The sequence below is a fragment of the Ceratotherium simum genome, chromosome 33 (genome assembly GCF_057802395.1).
Source record: "Ceratotherium simum simum isolate JZ-2026a chromosome 33, ASM5780239v1, whole genome shotgun sequence".
Classification (NCBI taxonomy): domain Eukaryota; kingdom Metazoa; phylum Chordata; class Mammalia; order Perissodactyla; family Rhinocerotidae; genus Ceratotherium; species Ceratotherium simum.
In genome coordinates this window covers 20481516-20495684 of record NC_141932.1, presented here as the reverse complement: position 1 = coordinate 20495684, position 14169 = coordinate 20481516, and the positions used below count along the sequence as shown (strand labels likewise).

Sequence of the window (14169 nt, the reverse complement as noted above, 5' to 3'; positions counted from 1 at the left end):
GGTAGGGCCATCAGCAAAGGCTCTCAGAACAGGTGACATTTAAGTGAAGGTGAAGCTAGGAAGGAAACAGTCATTCAAAGATCTGGAGGAAAAGTGTCCCAGGCAGATGTAATAGCCAGTGCAAAGGCCCAGAGGTGGGAACCAGCTTGAGGAGAGAGGGAGGAGACTGGGTCAGAGAGGTGGGCAGGAAGCTGACTGTGCTTTGTTGCATTCGCAGGGGCGTTTCATGATCTGATTTACATTTTCTGAAGATCATCTCTGTCAGGTGGAGAACAGAGCTTGGAAGGCAAGGGAGGAAGCTGGGAGTAGCAAAAAGGCTACTGAAATAGTCCAGGCAAGAGATGAATGGGGACACGAGCAGGGATGGGGCAATGGAAATGGTGAGAAGTGCTCAGATTATGAGTCTATTTTGAAGATTGAGCCAATAGCTTGAGAAACGAACAAGGATAGTGATGCCAGTTATGGAGCTGGGGAAACTGGGAATGTAGCAGGTTTGGAAGGGCTGGTGTGGTAGGCTGAATAGTAGCCCCTCCCAGAATATCCACGTCCTGATCCCTGTGAATATGTTACTTTATATGGTAAAAGGAAGATGTGATTAAGTGAGGAATCTTGTGATGGGGAGATTCTCCTGGATAATTGGGATGGGCCCAATGCAATCACAAGGGTCCTATCAGATGGAGGCAGGAGGGTCAGTCGGTAGGAGACGTGATGAGAGGTGCAAGAGGTTAGAGTGATGCAAGGAAGGGGCTATGAACCCAGGAATACAGGTGGCTTCTAGAAGCTGGGAAAGGCTAGGAGATGGGTTCTCCCCTAGAGCCTCTAGAAGGAACCCAGCCCTGTGGGCCCACTTTAGACTTGTGACCTTTAGAACTGTAAGATAATAACTTTGTGTTGTTTTAAGCCACTAAGTTTGTGATAATTTGTTACAGCAGCAACAGGAAACTAATACAGTGGTGCAGGTCCCAACTGAGATTTCTGTCTTAAGTATATTCACCTTGAGATGCCTGACATATCCACGTGGAGATGCAGAGTAGGATCTGGAGCTCAGGAGTGAGGTCAGGACTGGAGTCAGAGACTTGGGAGCCATTGCCACATAGATGGAATTTGAACACCCTGAGCCTGAAAGACTGATTCTAGCAGAGTGAAGCCCGCAGTGTGTTCCAGCCTTTTCCATGGCAGGGCCCACGCTGATAGTGACAATATCTGTGGACAAGTCTGTGGTCAGCAGAATTGGCTGTTCCCCGGTAGGTCAGCAGCCTAGAGACTGAGGCATCCCAGCTGAGGGATCATCTCTGTGGAAGCCACCCTTGGTTCCTCAGGCACACTGGCTGGGGGGCCCTGGGATGGCCCAAGAGGAGAAGACAGGCAAGGACCAAGCTGTGGGTAAACTAGAGGCCAAATGGACAAGAAGGCAGCAGAGGAGGCTGAGGAAGAGCAGTGGGAGGGACCGAGGACAGGGCAGACTGAGATGAGACCAGGCATCCACAGACATCAGCACCCAGGAGGGGTCAGGCCTGAGAAGAGGCGGGGACGGGTGGAATTTGACCTCCACCAGCTGGGCTGTGGTCGGACCCTTGTGAGCAGAGTTGAGGTTGGACTTCAACAGGAAAAGAGAAACACATGAGGCTGCTGATTCTCACTGCAGAATGGACTTTGGGATATGCCATCCCAGCCTCCCTCCTGCCCTACCCTTTCCTCCCCCCAACCCCCAGCTCCCCAGGGGACTGGGTCACTCTGGACCTTGCTACTTCCTGCTCCTGGCTGCCACTGCTCAGAGATATGGAGCTGTGGAGGCAGCTCTGGCAGGCTGGACTGGTGCCCCCGGGACTGGGCCCACCTCCCCAGGCCCTGAGGGGCATCCCCCCAGTGGGGAGGGCTGGGCAGACCCTCATGTCCCCAGCGGTAGACACCAAAGGTGCCAGGGAGAGTCTGCTGTGGATCTGGGAGGAGCTGGTGAGTGAGAGGTTTGGAGGGGAAAGAGATGAGGGGTGGGGAGAGAGAGAGAATGGATGAATGAATGGGAATGAATGGAAATAGAAGGGGCCAGACATTGAAGACCAACATTGAGAGACAGGAAGGGAGAAATAGGGGCAGAGACAGATAGCGAGAAAGAGATGGAGACAGGCAGCGACACAGAAAGACCCAAAGAGTGGGAGGCAGGAGTAGAGAGGGACAGAGACAGACCCAGAAAGAGATGGAAAGCAGAGATTGAGAGCAGCAGCAGACACAGAGAGATTCAGATTAAATCTGAGAGACAGAGAGAGATGGAGACAAAGGCAGGGGCAGAGAAACAGAGACAGAGAGACAGAGACAGACAGGTGAGACAGAGAGACAGATAGATAACAAGAGAGGGAGACATAAGAGAGATGAAGAGACTAAGACTCAGAGACACAGAGAGAGAGGTAGAGACAGTGAGGGACAATGAAATGCAGAGACAAACAGAGACAGAGGCAGAGATCAAGAGACACTGGGAGAAGCAGGATGGCAGTTAGGGTCAAGGGACACAGTGGGGACCCTGTCCAGGTGCTGTGGGCCTGGATTGTTAAAGAAAAAATATTTATGACACCTTTAAAGATGGTAAGGCCTTAGCTGTAGGGATCACAGTGATGAGATTTTGGGGTAGAGGAGAGAGAATGGGCTCAGCTCTGAATACAGCTTGGGCAAGTGGGGATTTATAGCCAAGGAGCAGGGTGGGGTCAGTGGATGGAAAATGACTAAGAGGACACATCAGGATTACGGGGAATTCTGGTAAAATGACCTAACAGGATTCTTGGTGGAGGTAGGCCAGGTGATCAGACCGTGGATGATGGAGGGTGAGGAACCTGATCAGATATGGGGGGTGATCAGATGGGGAGGATAGAGGATTCTTGCTAAAAGTGGATTTGGCAAGGAGGTGTGCAGATGGGCCTAGGAGAAGGTTCAGGAGCCTGACTAATGTTTGGTCAAGCAAAGAATCTTTGTCAGGACTTGAGCCGGGACCTGCTCCCACCCAAGTTCTGGAAGGGAAAGGGGGCAGCCTAACCCCTTTCCCTCTGTGGTGGGATGCCCATGACTTGCCCTTCCCACTGGCAGGGGAACCTCCGCCGAGTGGATGTCCAGCTGCTGGGCCAGCTGTGCAGCCTAGGGCTGGAGATGAGGGTGCTGCGGGAGGAACTGGTCACCTTCCTGGAAGAGGAGGAGGAGGAGGAGAGCATCAAGGAGGAGGAGGAGGATGAAGAGCCCGAGGGGAAGCAGGAGGAAGGACACCTGGTGGTCTCCTGCCCCACCCAGTCTCACCGCCTCCCTGACTTTGAGATGACCATCTGAGGCCCTGCCAGTGTGCTTCGGACTGACACAGGAATGAGATGCAAGTTTATGCAAGGAAGAGGGGGCGATTTTCAGGTCAAATCAAGTGTAAATGGTGATTTGGAGTCAACTCCTGTTCCTTGAGCAAGTGCTTTCCCTGAAGATGTCTGAGATGAAATTGAGGGGTGGCCTGTGGGCTGTGGGTGTGTTTGCAGGTGATGTGGGAAGTTGGCAGAGAAACTCTAGGGATATTTGCAGAGGAGCCGCAGGTGGGTTGCAGAGGAGATGTGGGTCTTTGCGCATATGATGGAGATGCGGGCAGATGGCTATCGAGCCCCTGAAATGTGGCTAGCCCTTATTGAGGTGCTCTGTAAGTGTGACACATATGCCAAATTTCAAAGGCTTAGTATGATAAAAAGAATATAACATTTCAATAATGTTAAAAATTAATTACATATTGAAATGATAGTATTTCGAGTATATTGGGATAAATAAAAATATGACTAAAACTGATTTCACCTGTTTCTTTTAATTTTTTTTATTGTGGTAAAATATATATAACATAAAATTTGTCATTTTTAGCATCTTTAAGTGTACAGTTCAGTAGTGTTAAACACATACACATTGTTGTGCAACCATGTCCTCCATCCATCTCCAGAACTCTTGTCATCTTGCCAAACTGAAACTGTCCCCGTGAAACAACAACTCCCCAGTCCCCTTCCTCCAGCACCCAGCAACCACCATTCCACTTTGTGTCTCTATGAATCTGATACTCTGGGACTCTCCTATGAGTGGGACCGTACAGCATTTGTCTTTTTGAGTCTGGCTTATTGCACTTAGCATAATATCTTCAAGGTTCATCATGTTGCAGCATGTGTGAGAATTTCATTCCTTTTTGAGGCTGAATAACATCCCATTGTATGTACACACCACAGTTTGTTTATGCATTTATCTGTCAATGGGCACTTGGGTTTCCACCTTTGCACTACTGTAAATATCATTGCTATGAACTAGGGTGTACAAACATCTGTTCAAGTTCCAGCCTTCAGTTCATTTGGGTATATATCCAGATGTGGGATTGCCAGGTTGTATGGTAATTCTTTGTTCAATTTTTTGAGGAACCACCATGCTGCTTTCCACAGGGGCTGTACCATTTTATATCCCCCCAGCAATGCACAAGTGTTCCAATTTCTCCACATCTTTGCCAACAATTTTTTTTTTTTTTTTTTTATCCTAATGAGCACGAGGTGGTATCTCACTATGGTTTTGATTTGTGTTTTCCTAAGGATTAGTAATGTTGAGTGTTTTTTCCTGTGCTTATTCATCTGTTTATTTTTACATTTTAAAATATGCCTGGTAGAAATTTACACATGTAGCTCCCACTGTATTTCTATCGCACAGCACCTTTTCAGACGATTGAAAATGGCATGTGGGTGTGAGCAGATGAGCAGTGAGGGTTCATGGATGTTCCCGGATGTGATGCAAATGTGTCAGAGCTCCCCCTGCAGGAGACAGGCTGGCACTGCGCATGGCTGCAGAGGAGAAGCAGGGCTGCACATGGGACTATTGCCCAGGTCCACGTTTGTAGAAAAGATGCCCGAGTCAGCAGATGGAGGGTCCAGGCTGAGGAGAGACAACTCTTCAGGGGAGACACTTGGACATTCATTAACCCATTGCTCCCAGTGAGGGCAAACACACTCTGTCATATTTGCAGTGCTTCATTGAAGCACTGTCTAGTTGGGAATAAGGATGTTTCCAGAGAAGTGAGATGTTGGCAGAAGAGGTGCTGAATCCCTGTCTGTGGGGACTTCCTCCTTAAAAACAGCCTGCTAGGGCTGGCCCGGTGGCATAGTGGTTGAGTTCGCGTGCTCTGCTTTGGCAGCCCGGGGTTCGCAGTTTCCGATCCCAGGCGTGGACCTACGTACCAGTTATTAAGCCAGGCTGTGCCGGAGTCCCATGTAAAGTAGAGGAAGATGGGCACAGATGTGAGCCCAGGGCCAATCTTCCTCAGCAAAAAGAGGAGGATTAGCAACTGATGTCAGCTCACGGCTAAGCTTCCCCACACACAAAAACAACAACAGCTGCAAAAGTAGCCTGCTGCTTTCTGTCCAGTGGAGTCTCCCAAGTCTGGAGGTGTGTGTAAGGGGGCTTAGGGGTTCAGGCTCCATCCCCAAACTGGTCCTTCTTTGCCAACCCTATCCAGGTCTGCAGCTGCTGAGGCCTCTGCTTTGGGAGTCAGGAGAGGATGTTGGAAGTCCAACCCCAGCACCCAGGGAAGGTGAAAGACACCCCAAGAGTGTGCAAATGGTCAGAGCTTCCTCTACCTCACTTTGCACTCTAGAAGGAGGCTGGGGGCAGCTACATCCAGGCTGTGGGAGTCATGAGGGCTGAAGAAGTGAGGGTCCATGGCCACAAGGTCTGATTCACTCCTGTGAGAGAGGCACTGAGAGGAGACTTGGAGGGGGTGCTGTGGGAGGGAATGCTCACTATTCAAGGACAGCATGGGGGGGTGGCCCCTGATGTCTGGGTGGGAGTTGCTTTCAGCCATGGCCTGGGACACAGAGGAGACATCTATGGGAGACACTCAGGGAGTTAGGGTGGATGTGGCCAGCCCCACTGGTACCGTCCTCAGCAGCACATTGAGCAAGCAATGTCCAGCAATGCCCAAGTCAGGATCAGCCCTGCCCTCCTGGAACTCTCAGGCCAGCAGAGGGGGAGAAACCCCTCACCACATGGGAACAGCCATGATGACCAGGGCCAGGATGGGGTTGCCAGGCAGTGGGGTCATGGCTGAGATGAGGGAGCGCAATTGACTGAAGGGACTCAGATGAGGCAACAGGCCCAGCCTGAAACATCAGGAAAGTGTTCCTAGAGGAGAACTGAAGGAAGAAGTAAAAATGAGCCAAGAAAAGGAAGAATGGGAAGAGTGTAACAAGCAGACAACAGCACATGCAAGTGATCTGGTGACCCAACCCTCGGCTACTCAAAGTGTGGTCCATGGACCAGCAGTGTCAGCGTTGCTACGGCTGTCCACTGCTGCATGACAGACAACCCCAAACTCAGTTCTTTTGACAAAATGGCAACATTTATTTTTCTCACAATTCTGCAGCAGCAGGGATAGCTCATCTCTGCTCCAGGATGAGTTACTGAGCTTCAGCTAGAATCATCTGAAGGCACATTCACTCACCTGTGTGGCAGTTGACACTGGCTGCTGGCTGGGGGCCTCTGTTCCTCTTTGTGTTGTCTTTCCACGTGGCTGGATTGGGCTTTCACACAGCGTGGTGGGTAAGCTTCAAAGGCAAGTGTCGCACAGAGAGAGCCAGGCAGCAGCCTTATCACCTTGTAGGACCAGGCCTCATTAGCCATGTGATCACTCGCCCATATTCCACTTGTTAAGGCAATCACAAAGTCCTGCCCAAGTTCAAGGGAAGGGGAAATGGGCTCCATTTCTTTGTGGGGGAGTGCAAGGTTCTGGAAGTATGTGGGACAGGAAAAATTGCTGTGGTCATTTTCAGAAAACACAGATTGTCACAGCATCACCTGGAAGCTTGGTGGGCATGCTGATTCCCAGGTCCCATCCCAGACTTACCGAATCAGAATTTGAATTTAATCAGATTCTCAGGTGCTTCCTCTGCATATTTGATTGGAGAAGCACTGTCTTAAGTTATACATATGGCACTGTTTTGAGCAGGAGGGGACATTAGTTAAGTTTAGAAAGTTCCCTCTGGCTGCTGTGTGGAGTGTGGATAGAGGGGTCTAAAGTGGTGGTTTTGTAGAAACAACCAAGGAAAAAAAATGGATAAATTAGAATTCATCACAATTTAGCACTTTGTGCATCAAAGTGTACTATCAAGAGTAAAAACATAACCCATAGAATGGGAAAAAAAATCGCAAAAATACATCCAATAAGGGTCTAGTGTCCAGAATATATAAAGAACTCTTATAATCCAGCCCTAGAGAGACAAATAGTCTAATTAAAAAATGGTGAAAGGATTAAAATAGCAATGTCTACAAGAAGATACACAAGTGGCTAAAAAGCAAAGGAAAAGAGGCTCAACACCATTAATCATTAGGGAAATGCGAATTAAAACCATAATGAGATAGCATCTCACAATTAATAGGACCACTATAATCCAAAAAAAGGAAAATGGGGCCAGCCTGGTGGCGCAAGCGGTTAAGTGCTCGCGCTCCGCTGCGGCGACCCGGAGTCCGCTGGTTCGGATCCTGGGCGCTCACCGACGCACTTCTTGGCAGGCCATGCTGTGGCGGTGTACCATATAAAGTGGAGGAAGATGGGCACGGATGTTAGCCCAGGGCTGGGCTTCCTCAGCAAAAAAAGAGGAAGATTGGCAGATGTTAGCACAGGGCTGATCTCCTCACCAAAAAAAAAAAAGGAAAATGGCAAGTGTTGGTGAAAATGTGGAGAAACTGGAACTCTGTTGTGTTGCTGTTGGCAATGTAGAATGGTGCAGCTGCTGTGGAAAACAGCCTGGTAGTTTGTCCAACAGTTATACATAGAGTTACCATATAACCAAGCAATTCCACTCCTAACTGTCTACCCAAGAGAATGGAAAACACATGCCCACACAAAGGCTCATACACAAATGTTCATAGTAGCATTATGCATGAACACCAAAAAATGGAAAGAACTCAAATGTCCACTACTGGGGAATGGATAAACAATATGTCATGTATCCAGACAGTGGATTATTATTCATCCATAAAAAGGAATGAAGTACTGATCCATGCTCCATTATGGATGAACCTTGATGCTAAATGAAAGAATCACACACAAAAGGCCACATATTGTATGATTTTATTTATTTGAGATGTCCAGAAGAAGCAAATCCATAGGAAAACTGGATTAATAGATTCCCGGAGTTAGGTGGAGGAGTGAATGGAGAATGATTGCTTAATGGATATGAGGTTTTACTGAGGTGACAAAAATATTCTAGAACTAGATAGTGGTGATGGTTATACAATGTGAATATGCTATAAACCACTGAGTTGTGCACTTTAAAAGGATGAATTTTCTGTTGTGTGAATTATATCTCAAAAAATCAAGTGTTTTTCTGTGGAGAGACTCAGCTGGGCTGGGCTGAGACTGGACTGGGGCATGGCTCTGGGGAGGGGAGGAGAGCTGGTCGGAAAGAGGCTCAGGAGGCAAGAGACAGGTGGTAGAGACTGCTGGAGAGGGCTGTGTTGGGAAGGGGCTTGGGCCTGGGGACTGCAGTATGGAGACACAGACAAGGAGCGGGTTTGTGTGGTTTGAGGCAGCTTGACTGCATGTGTGGGAGGCATGGGAAGGCCCATTTCATGTGTGCACATATGTGGACATATTAATGGAAAGTGTCTTCCAATGACCCATGGGAGCAGGGTCAGAGAGTCTGAGAGATGACCCATCTGCCTCAGCACAGGTTGTGTGTTTGGGACAGGGGGGCCTCTGCCGGCCCTTCATGCCAGACACCCTGAGTCCCTGGTCCCTCAACTCTGCCACCACCTTGGTCTGAGAAAATATAGAAACCTATCATCCAGAATGAGTCAGACATCTCGGATTATTCAGGCTCATGGCCAGGGTTTGAGGCTCTGGGTCCTAGAGGTCAGAGGTCAGGGTGCTGTGTACCTAGGTCTCCATGAGTCACAGGTCAGGGCACTGGGCACTTGGGTTCTGATGGGTCAGAGGCCTGAAGATTGGGTGACTGGGTTTTAGTGGGTCAGAGGTCAGAGACATGGGCACCTGGATCCCTGTGGGGCAGAGATCAATGGACTAATAACCATGTCTTTATGGGCTCTGTGACCTTAGGCAAGTGGCCACTGCTCTGAACCTCAATTTCTTTGTGGTAAAATTGGGATGATTATGGTACCTGCCTCTTAGGGCTGAGTGAAGATTCAAAGATAACTCATGAGTGGTTGGCATAGTGCCCAGCAGGCAGACAGGGCTCAGAAAATGAGACCCAGATGGTCCGGTTGACGGTGCGTCTGGGGGCCTGGGGCCCTCTGTCCCAGGGCTCCACTTTTCATTCATTCCACAAATATTTACTTGGCACTTGCTGTGTGTGAGGCGCTGTTTGAATGCGGAGGATTCTGGGAAAACAAGATAAGATAAGCGGAAAAGACAGCAATCACAGTGGCTAACTCTCACCAGCATGAGCTATGAAGGGCCCAGGTAGCGGGTTTCATTTGCCCCAGCACACACAACCCTCAGCAGGGTGTCGTCTTACAGATCAGTACAAGGAGCTTCACCAAGGGCTGTGGCTCCCCAAGGTCAGCATCAGGGATGGGGCTCTAACTTGGTCTCTGAGTGCACCTCCCTGCCCCCTGTCCTCACCCTTCCCAAGCACAGAACCTGGTATTGTGGCCAGACAAAGGCCTGGTCTGGAAAGCCAGGCCCCACCCTCATGAGCAGGCCAACCCCTCCTTTAGTCCCCTCTCCCAGGCTCCATCCCATGGCAGAGCCCCTCCCACTCAATTTCTCCTCTCTCTGCCCCTCAGTCTTCCTCTAGGATTGTGCTGTCCAATACTGTAGCTACTCGCCACTTGTGGCTACTGAGCCCTTGAAATGTGGCTGGTGTGGCTTGAGAGGTGATGTAAGTGTGAAATACACACCAGATTTCAAAAACAAGAGCATGAAAAAAAGAATGGAAAAACTCATTATTTTTGTTGTTGATTACACGTTGACATGATAATGTTTTGGATACACTGGGTTAAATAAAACATGCTGTTGAAATTATTTTCACCTTTTTGTCAATATGGCTATTAGAAGATTTAAAACTTACATACCTGACTTGCATTATATTTGTATTGGCTGCACACCTGCTGTGGTGCCCTGTGTCCACCAGGTGGCATCAACACAGGCTGCTGCAGCCCCACCAGCTATGGGAGAAACGGGACAGAGTGGAGATGGGATCCAGCTTTGAAGCCCCTTGAAGAAGTAGGATCTCATAGAGGGCATTGAGACACGCTGTTCCCACACAGGAGGCCAGTATAGGGAGAAAGTCCAAGATCTGGTGAGCAGGAGACAGGCAGTGTGGTCAGACCCCCAAAGATATCATGTTGGAATCCCTGGAACTTGTGAATATTACCTTTTATGACAAAAGGGACTGTGCAGATGCGTTTAAATTAAAGACCTTGAGATGGGGAGATTATGCTGGATTATCGAGGTGAGCCTAAATGGAATCACAAGTGTCCTTATAAGAGAAAGACAGAGAGAGATGTGACCACAGAAGCAAGAGGTGGGAATGTTGTGATGTGGGACCACAAGATCTGGGTGACCTCCAGAAGTTGGAAAAGGGAAGGAAACAGTTTTTCCACTGAAGCCTCAAGAAGGAACACAGCCAACATCCAACTTGATTTTGGACTTCCAACTTCCAAAACTGTCAGAGAATAAATTAGTGTTGTTATAAGCCACTAAGTTTGTGATGATTTGCTGGGGGAGCCACAGGAAATGAATACAGGCAGGGAAAGACAGAAGCGTCATTACTTTCTTACATGAAAATATAATTAAGCTCAAACAAATATACAAGCCATATTGAGACTTGAGGATGTGGGGCAACTAGAACTGTCATATGATTGGGTACATGGGCACAACTGCTTTGGAAAGCCTTCCGAAAGTGTCTATTACACTGAACATATATGCACCCTATGACCAGCAATTCCACTCCCGGGTATACGCTTAAAAGAAAGACGTAAATGTGTTCACAAAACACAGCACTGGAATACTCACAGCAGCCCAATCTGAATAGCCCCAACTAGAAATTCCCCAAATGCCCACCAGCAGTGGAATGGTGCAGCAGTTTAAAAATATGGCAGCAAATTCTTTGCCACTCCTGCCATTGACAAGTGGGGTCTATGTGCTGTCTTCTTAAATATGGGCAGGTGTGTGACTCCTAAAACTAATAGAATATGGAGAAGGTGACACAATGTGACTTCCCAGGCTACATCATAAAAGACATGAGTTGCCATGCAGGAGATCCAACTACTTCAAGACCACCGTGCTGGAGAGGTTACGTGTAATTGTTCAGGCCAACAGTCCCAGCTGAGCCCAGCCTTCCAACCATACTCATCGAGGTCCCAGACACAAGAGTGAAGAAGCCATCTCAGATGTAGAGTTTTGGGCCCCAGCTCTTCCAATCCCAACCATTTGCTTCATCCCAGTTGAGTCCTCAAACATCGTGGAGCAGAGAGAAGACGCCTCAGTTGTGCTCTGTCAGAATCCTGACTCACAGAGTCACTGGAGAGCACTATATTCCACTAAATTTGGGAGTTTATTAAATAGCAATAGATACCCATAAAAAAGATAAATAAATGGTGGGATATTTGCACAATGGAATACTGTACAGCAATGAAAATGAACTAACTGCAACCACATGCAACATTTAATGTAAACAAGTGTAATGTTGGCTTTGTGTCTTTTCCCTGACTCTATTTAATTACCCCTGATAGTGTTTATTTGTGGATTGTCTCTCCCTCAGCCAAATAGAATGTCAAAGTTTGGAAAGTAGGAAACTCTTCATTTTGTTTACTGCTGTATCCATCACACCTAGACCATGGCCTGGCATGCAGTAGGTACTCAGTAAAGATTTTGCTGAATGAATGAATGAATGAATGAATGACTTGTGTGTTCAGGGAAGTTCTCTTGAACTGAGACCATTAAGGCTGAAACCTGAGGGCCGGCTCCGTGGCTTAGCGGTTAAGTACGCGCGCTCTGATGCGGGCGGCCCGGGTTCGGATCCCGGGCGCGCCCCGAGGCACCACTTCTCCGTCCAGCGCGAGGCCGGGTCCCGCGTACAGCAACTAGAAGGATGTGAACCTATGACATGCAACTATCTACTGGGGCTTTGGGGGGAAAAAAATGAATAAATAAAATCTTAAAAAAAAAAAAAAAAAAAAAAAAAAAAGGCTGAAACCTGAATGAGGAGTGGGAATGTGATGGCTAATTTTAGGTGTCAACTTGACTGGACCACAGGGTGCCCAGATGTATTAGTGAGCTCAGGCTACCATAACAAAAACCATAGACTGGGGGGCTTAAACAACAGAAAGTTATTCTCTCTCATTTTGGAGGCTGGGAAGTTCAAGATCAAGGTGTTGGCTGATGTGGAGTTGGACTTGGAGAAGTAATTAGAGTTAGATGAATCATGAGGTGGTGCCCTCATGATAGGAGTGGTTTCCTTATAAGAAATCTCTCTCTTTCTCCCTCTGCATGCTCACACCAAGGACAGGCCATGTGAGCACACAGCCAGAAGGTGGCCTTCTACAGCCAGCAAGAGAGCTGTCACCACGAACCAAACTGGCCAGCATCTTGATCTTGGACTTCCAAGCCTCCAAACTGTGAGAAAATAAATTTCTGTTGTTCAAGCCACCCAGTGTATGGTATTTTGTTATGGCAGCCTGAGCTGACTAATGAAGATTTTGTGACCGAAAATGGTTTTAGAGAAACAGAATATTAAGGATGAGTTTTCTGAATTGGTTCTGGGTTTTCTGGAATTGGCTCTTTAATATGATTAGATTTAACGATGCTAATGTCTCTATTTCCAGTAGTGAAGAGAGCACTGATAGTCCATGGCATGATCTGGCAGTAGAGATACACAACATATCTCCCCTGGATGCTCCTCATCCCCCACTCATAGGAAGTAAGGAGATAGGCAACTGTGTATACGATACTTTCCAGGATTTCTGGAAGAAATAACAAATATGATGAGTTTGGCTTGTTGCTCCTAATATCACTAGACACAGTTGTGACAGAAAAGATGAGTTCAGGGATTCCAATTCCAAGCTCAAGTGCCACATAAATGTCCTGAAAGCTTCTGTGTTCCCTGAAGGAGATTCTTATCTCCTGTAGCGACAGGTGGGGCTGAGGTTGCTGAAAATCACAGGCAGAATCTCATCCTGTGACTCAGTGTATCCCAGCCTCTCAGTGTATTTACTGTCAAAGTGAGGGTGTTGATTGGGGAAGAATGGGATCCTCTAAGTAGGAATGGAGACATGTGGGAAGACCCTGATGAAGCTGTGGACATTGAGCTCCTAAATTCTGATGAGGCTTCCTTGCCAGTGGAAGAGGCCACCCCACCTCCAATGGAAGTGGTCTCTCCATCCCACTCTGAGGGGTTAACCCTGCATTGCCAGAGGAAATGGTATTGCTTTTCCCTGAGGCTGCCTTCCCTGATGCAGTCGCCATGGAAGACAGTGCTGATTCTCCCCAAGAGCCACCCCCCATCACCTTTCTTTGCTTCTAGACCTAGAACTAGACTCAAGTCCCAGCAGGCCCCTAAAGGTGAGGTGCAAAGTGTGACCCATGAGGAGATGTGCTACTCCAAAGCAACTACTTGAGTTTTATAAGTTATACAAACAGAAACCTAGCAAATGTGTAGGAAAGGACACTAAGTGTGTGGGATAATGGTGGAGGGAAAATAAATTTGGATGAGGTCAAATTTATTGATATATGCTCACTAAGCAGAGATTTGCATTTAATGTTGCAGCTCAGGGAGTTAGAAAGTGTTTTAAGTGTTTAGTTGGTTGTGTTGATGCAAGTAACCAATAATCAACCTATAGATTAAAAATGGGGTGAGTTTATTATCTGAGCAAGTCCGAGGACTACAGCCTGGAAGCACAATCTCCACCACGGAAGAAAGCACTCTGGAGAAGTGAGGTGAACAAGCGTGGTTATATACCATTTTGAAGCCTACACCAACATGACAGGAATACTTCTTTTTCTCTTTTACTACAGTCACAAGATGTTTTGCTTCACACAGAAGGTTAATTGGGCCCTGATTTCTGGGAAGGAATGCTTATCTTTAAAAAAATCATGATATGGGAGGGAGGCATTCATCCCTATCTTTAGAGAAGAGTTCTTTGCTTTGGGATACTGTTTAATGTTTAAATCAGATG

General features: G+C 47.7%; 1 protein-coding gene across 1 annotated transcript; it reads left to right on the top strand.

Annotated features, from left to right (window-relative positions):
- The first annotated feature begins 894 nt into the window (after positions 1-894).
- On the top strand, positions 895-3673 carry ERICH4 (glutamate rich 4). The gene is made up of 2 exons (XM_004441615.3): positions 895-1953; positions 3073-3673. The coding sequence occupies exons 1-2, from the start codon at positions 1621-1623 to the stop codon at positions 3304-3306; spliced, it is 567 nt and encodes a 188-aa protein (XP_004441672.2). The 5' UTR covers positions 895-1620; the 3' UTR covers positions 3307-3673.
- Positions 3674-14169: the final 10496 nt, after the last annotated feature.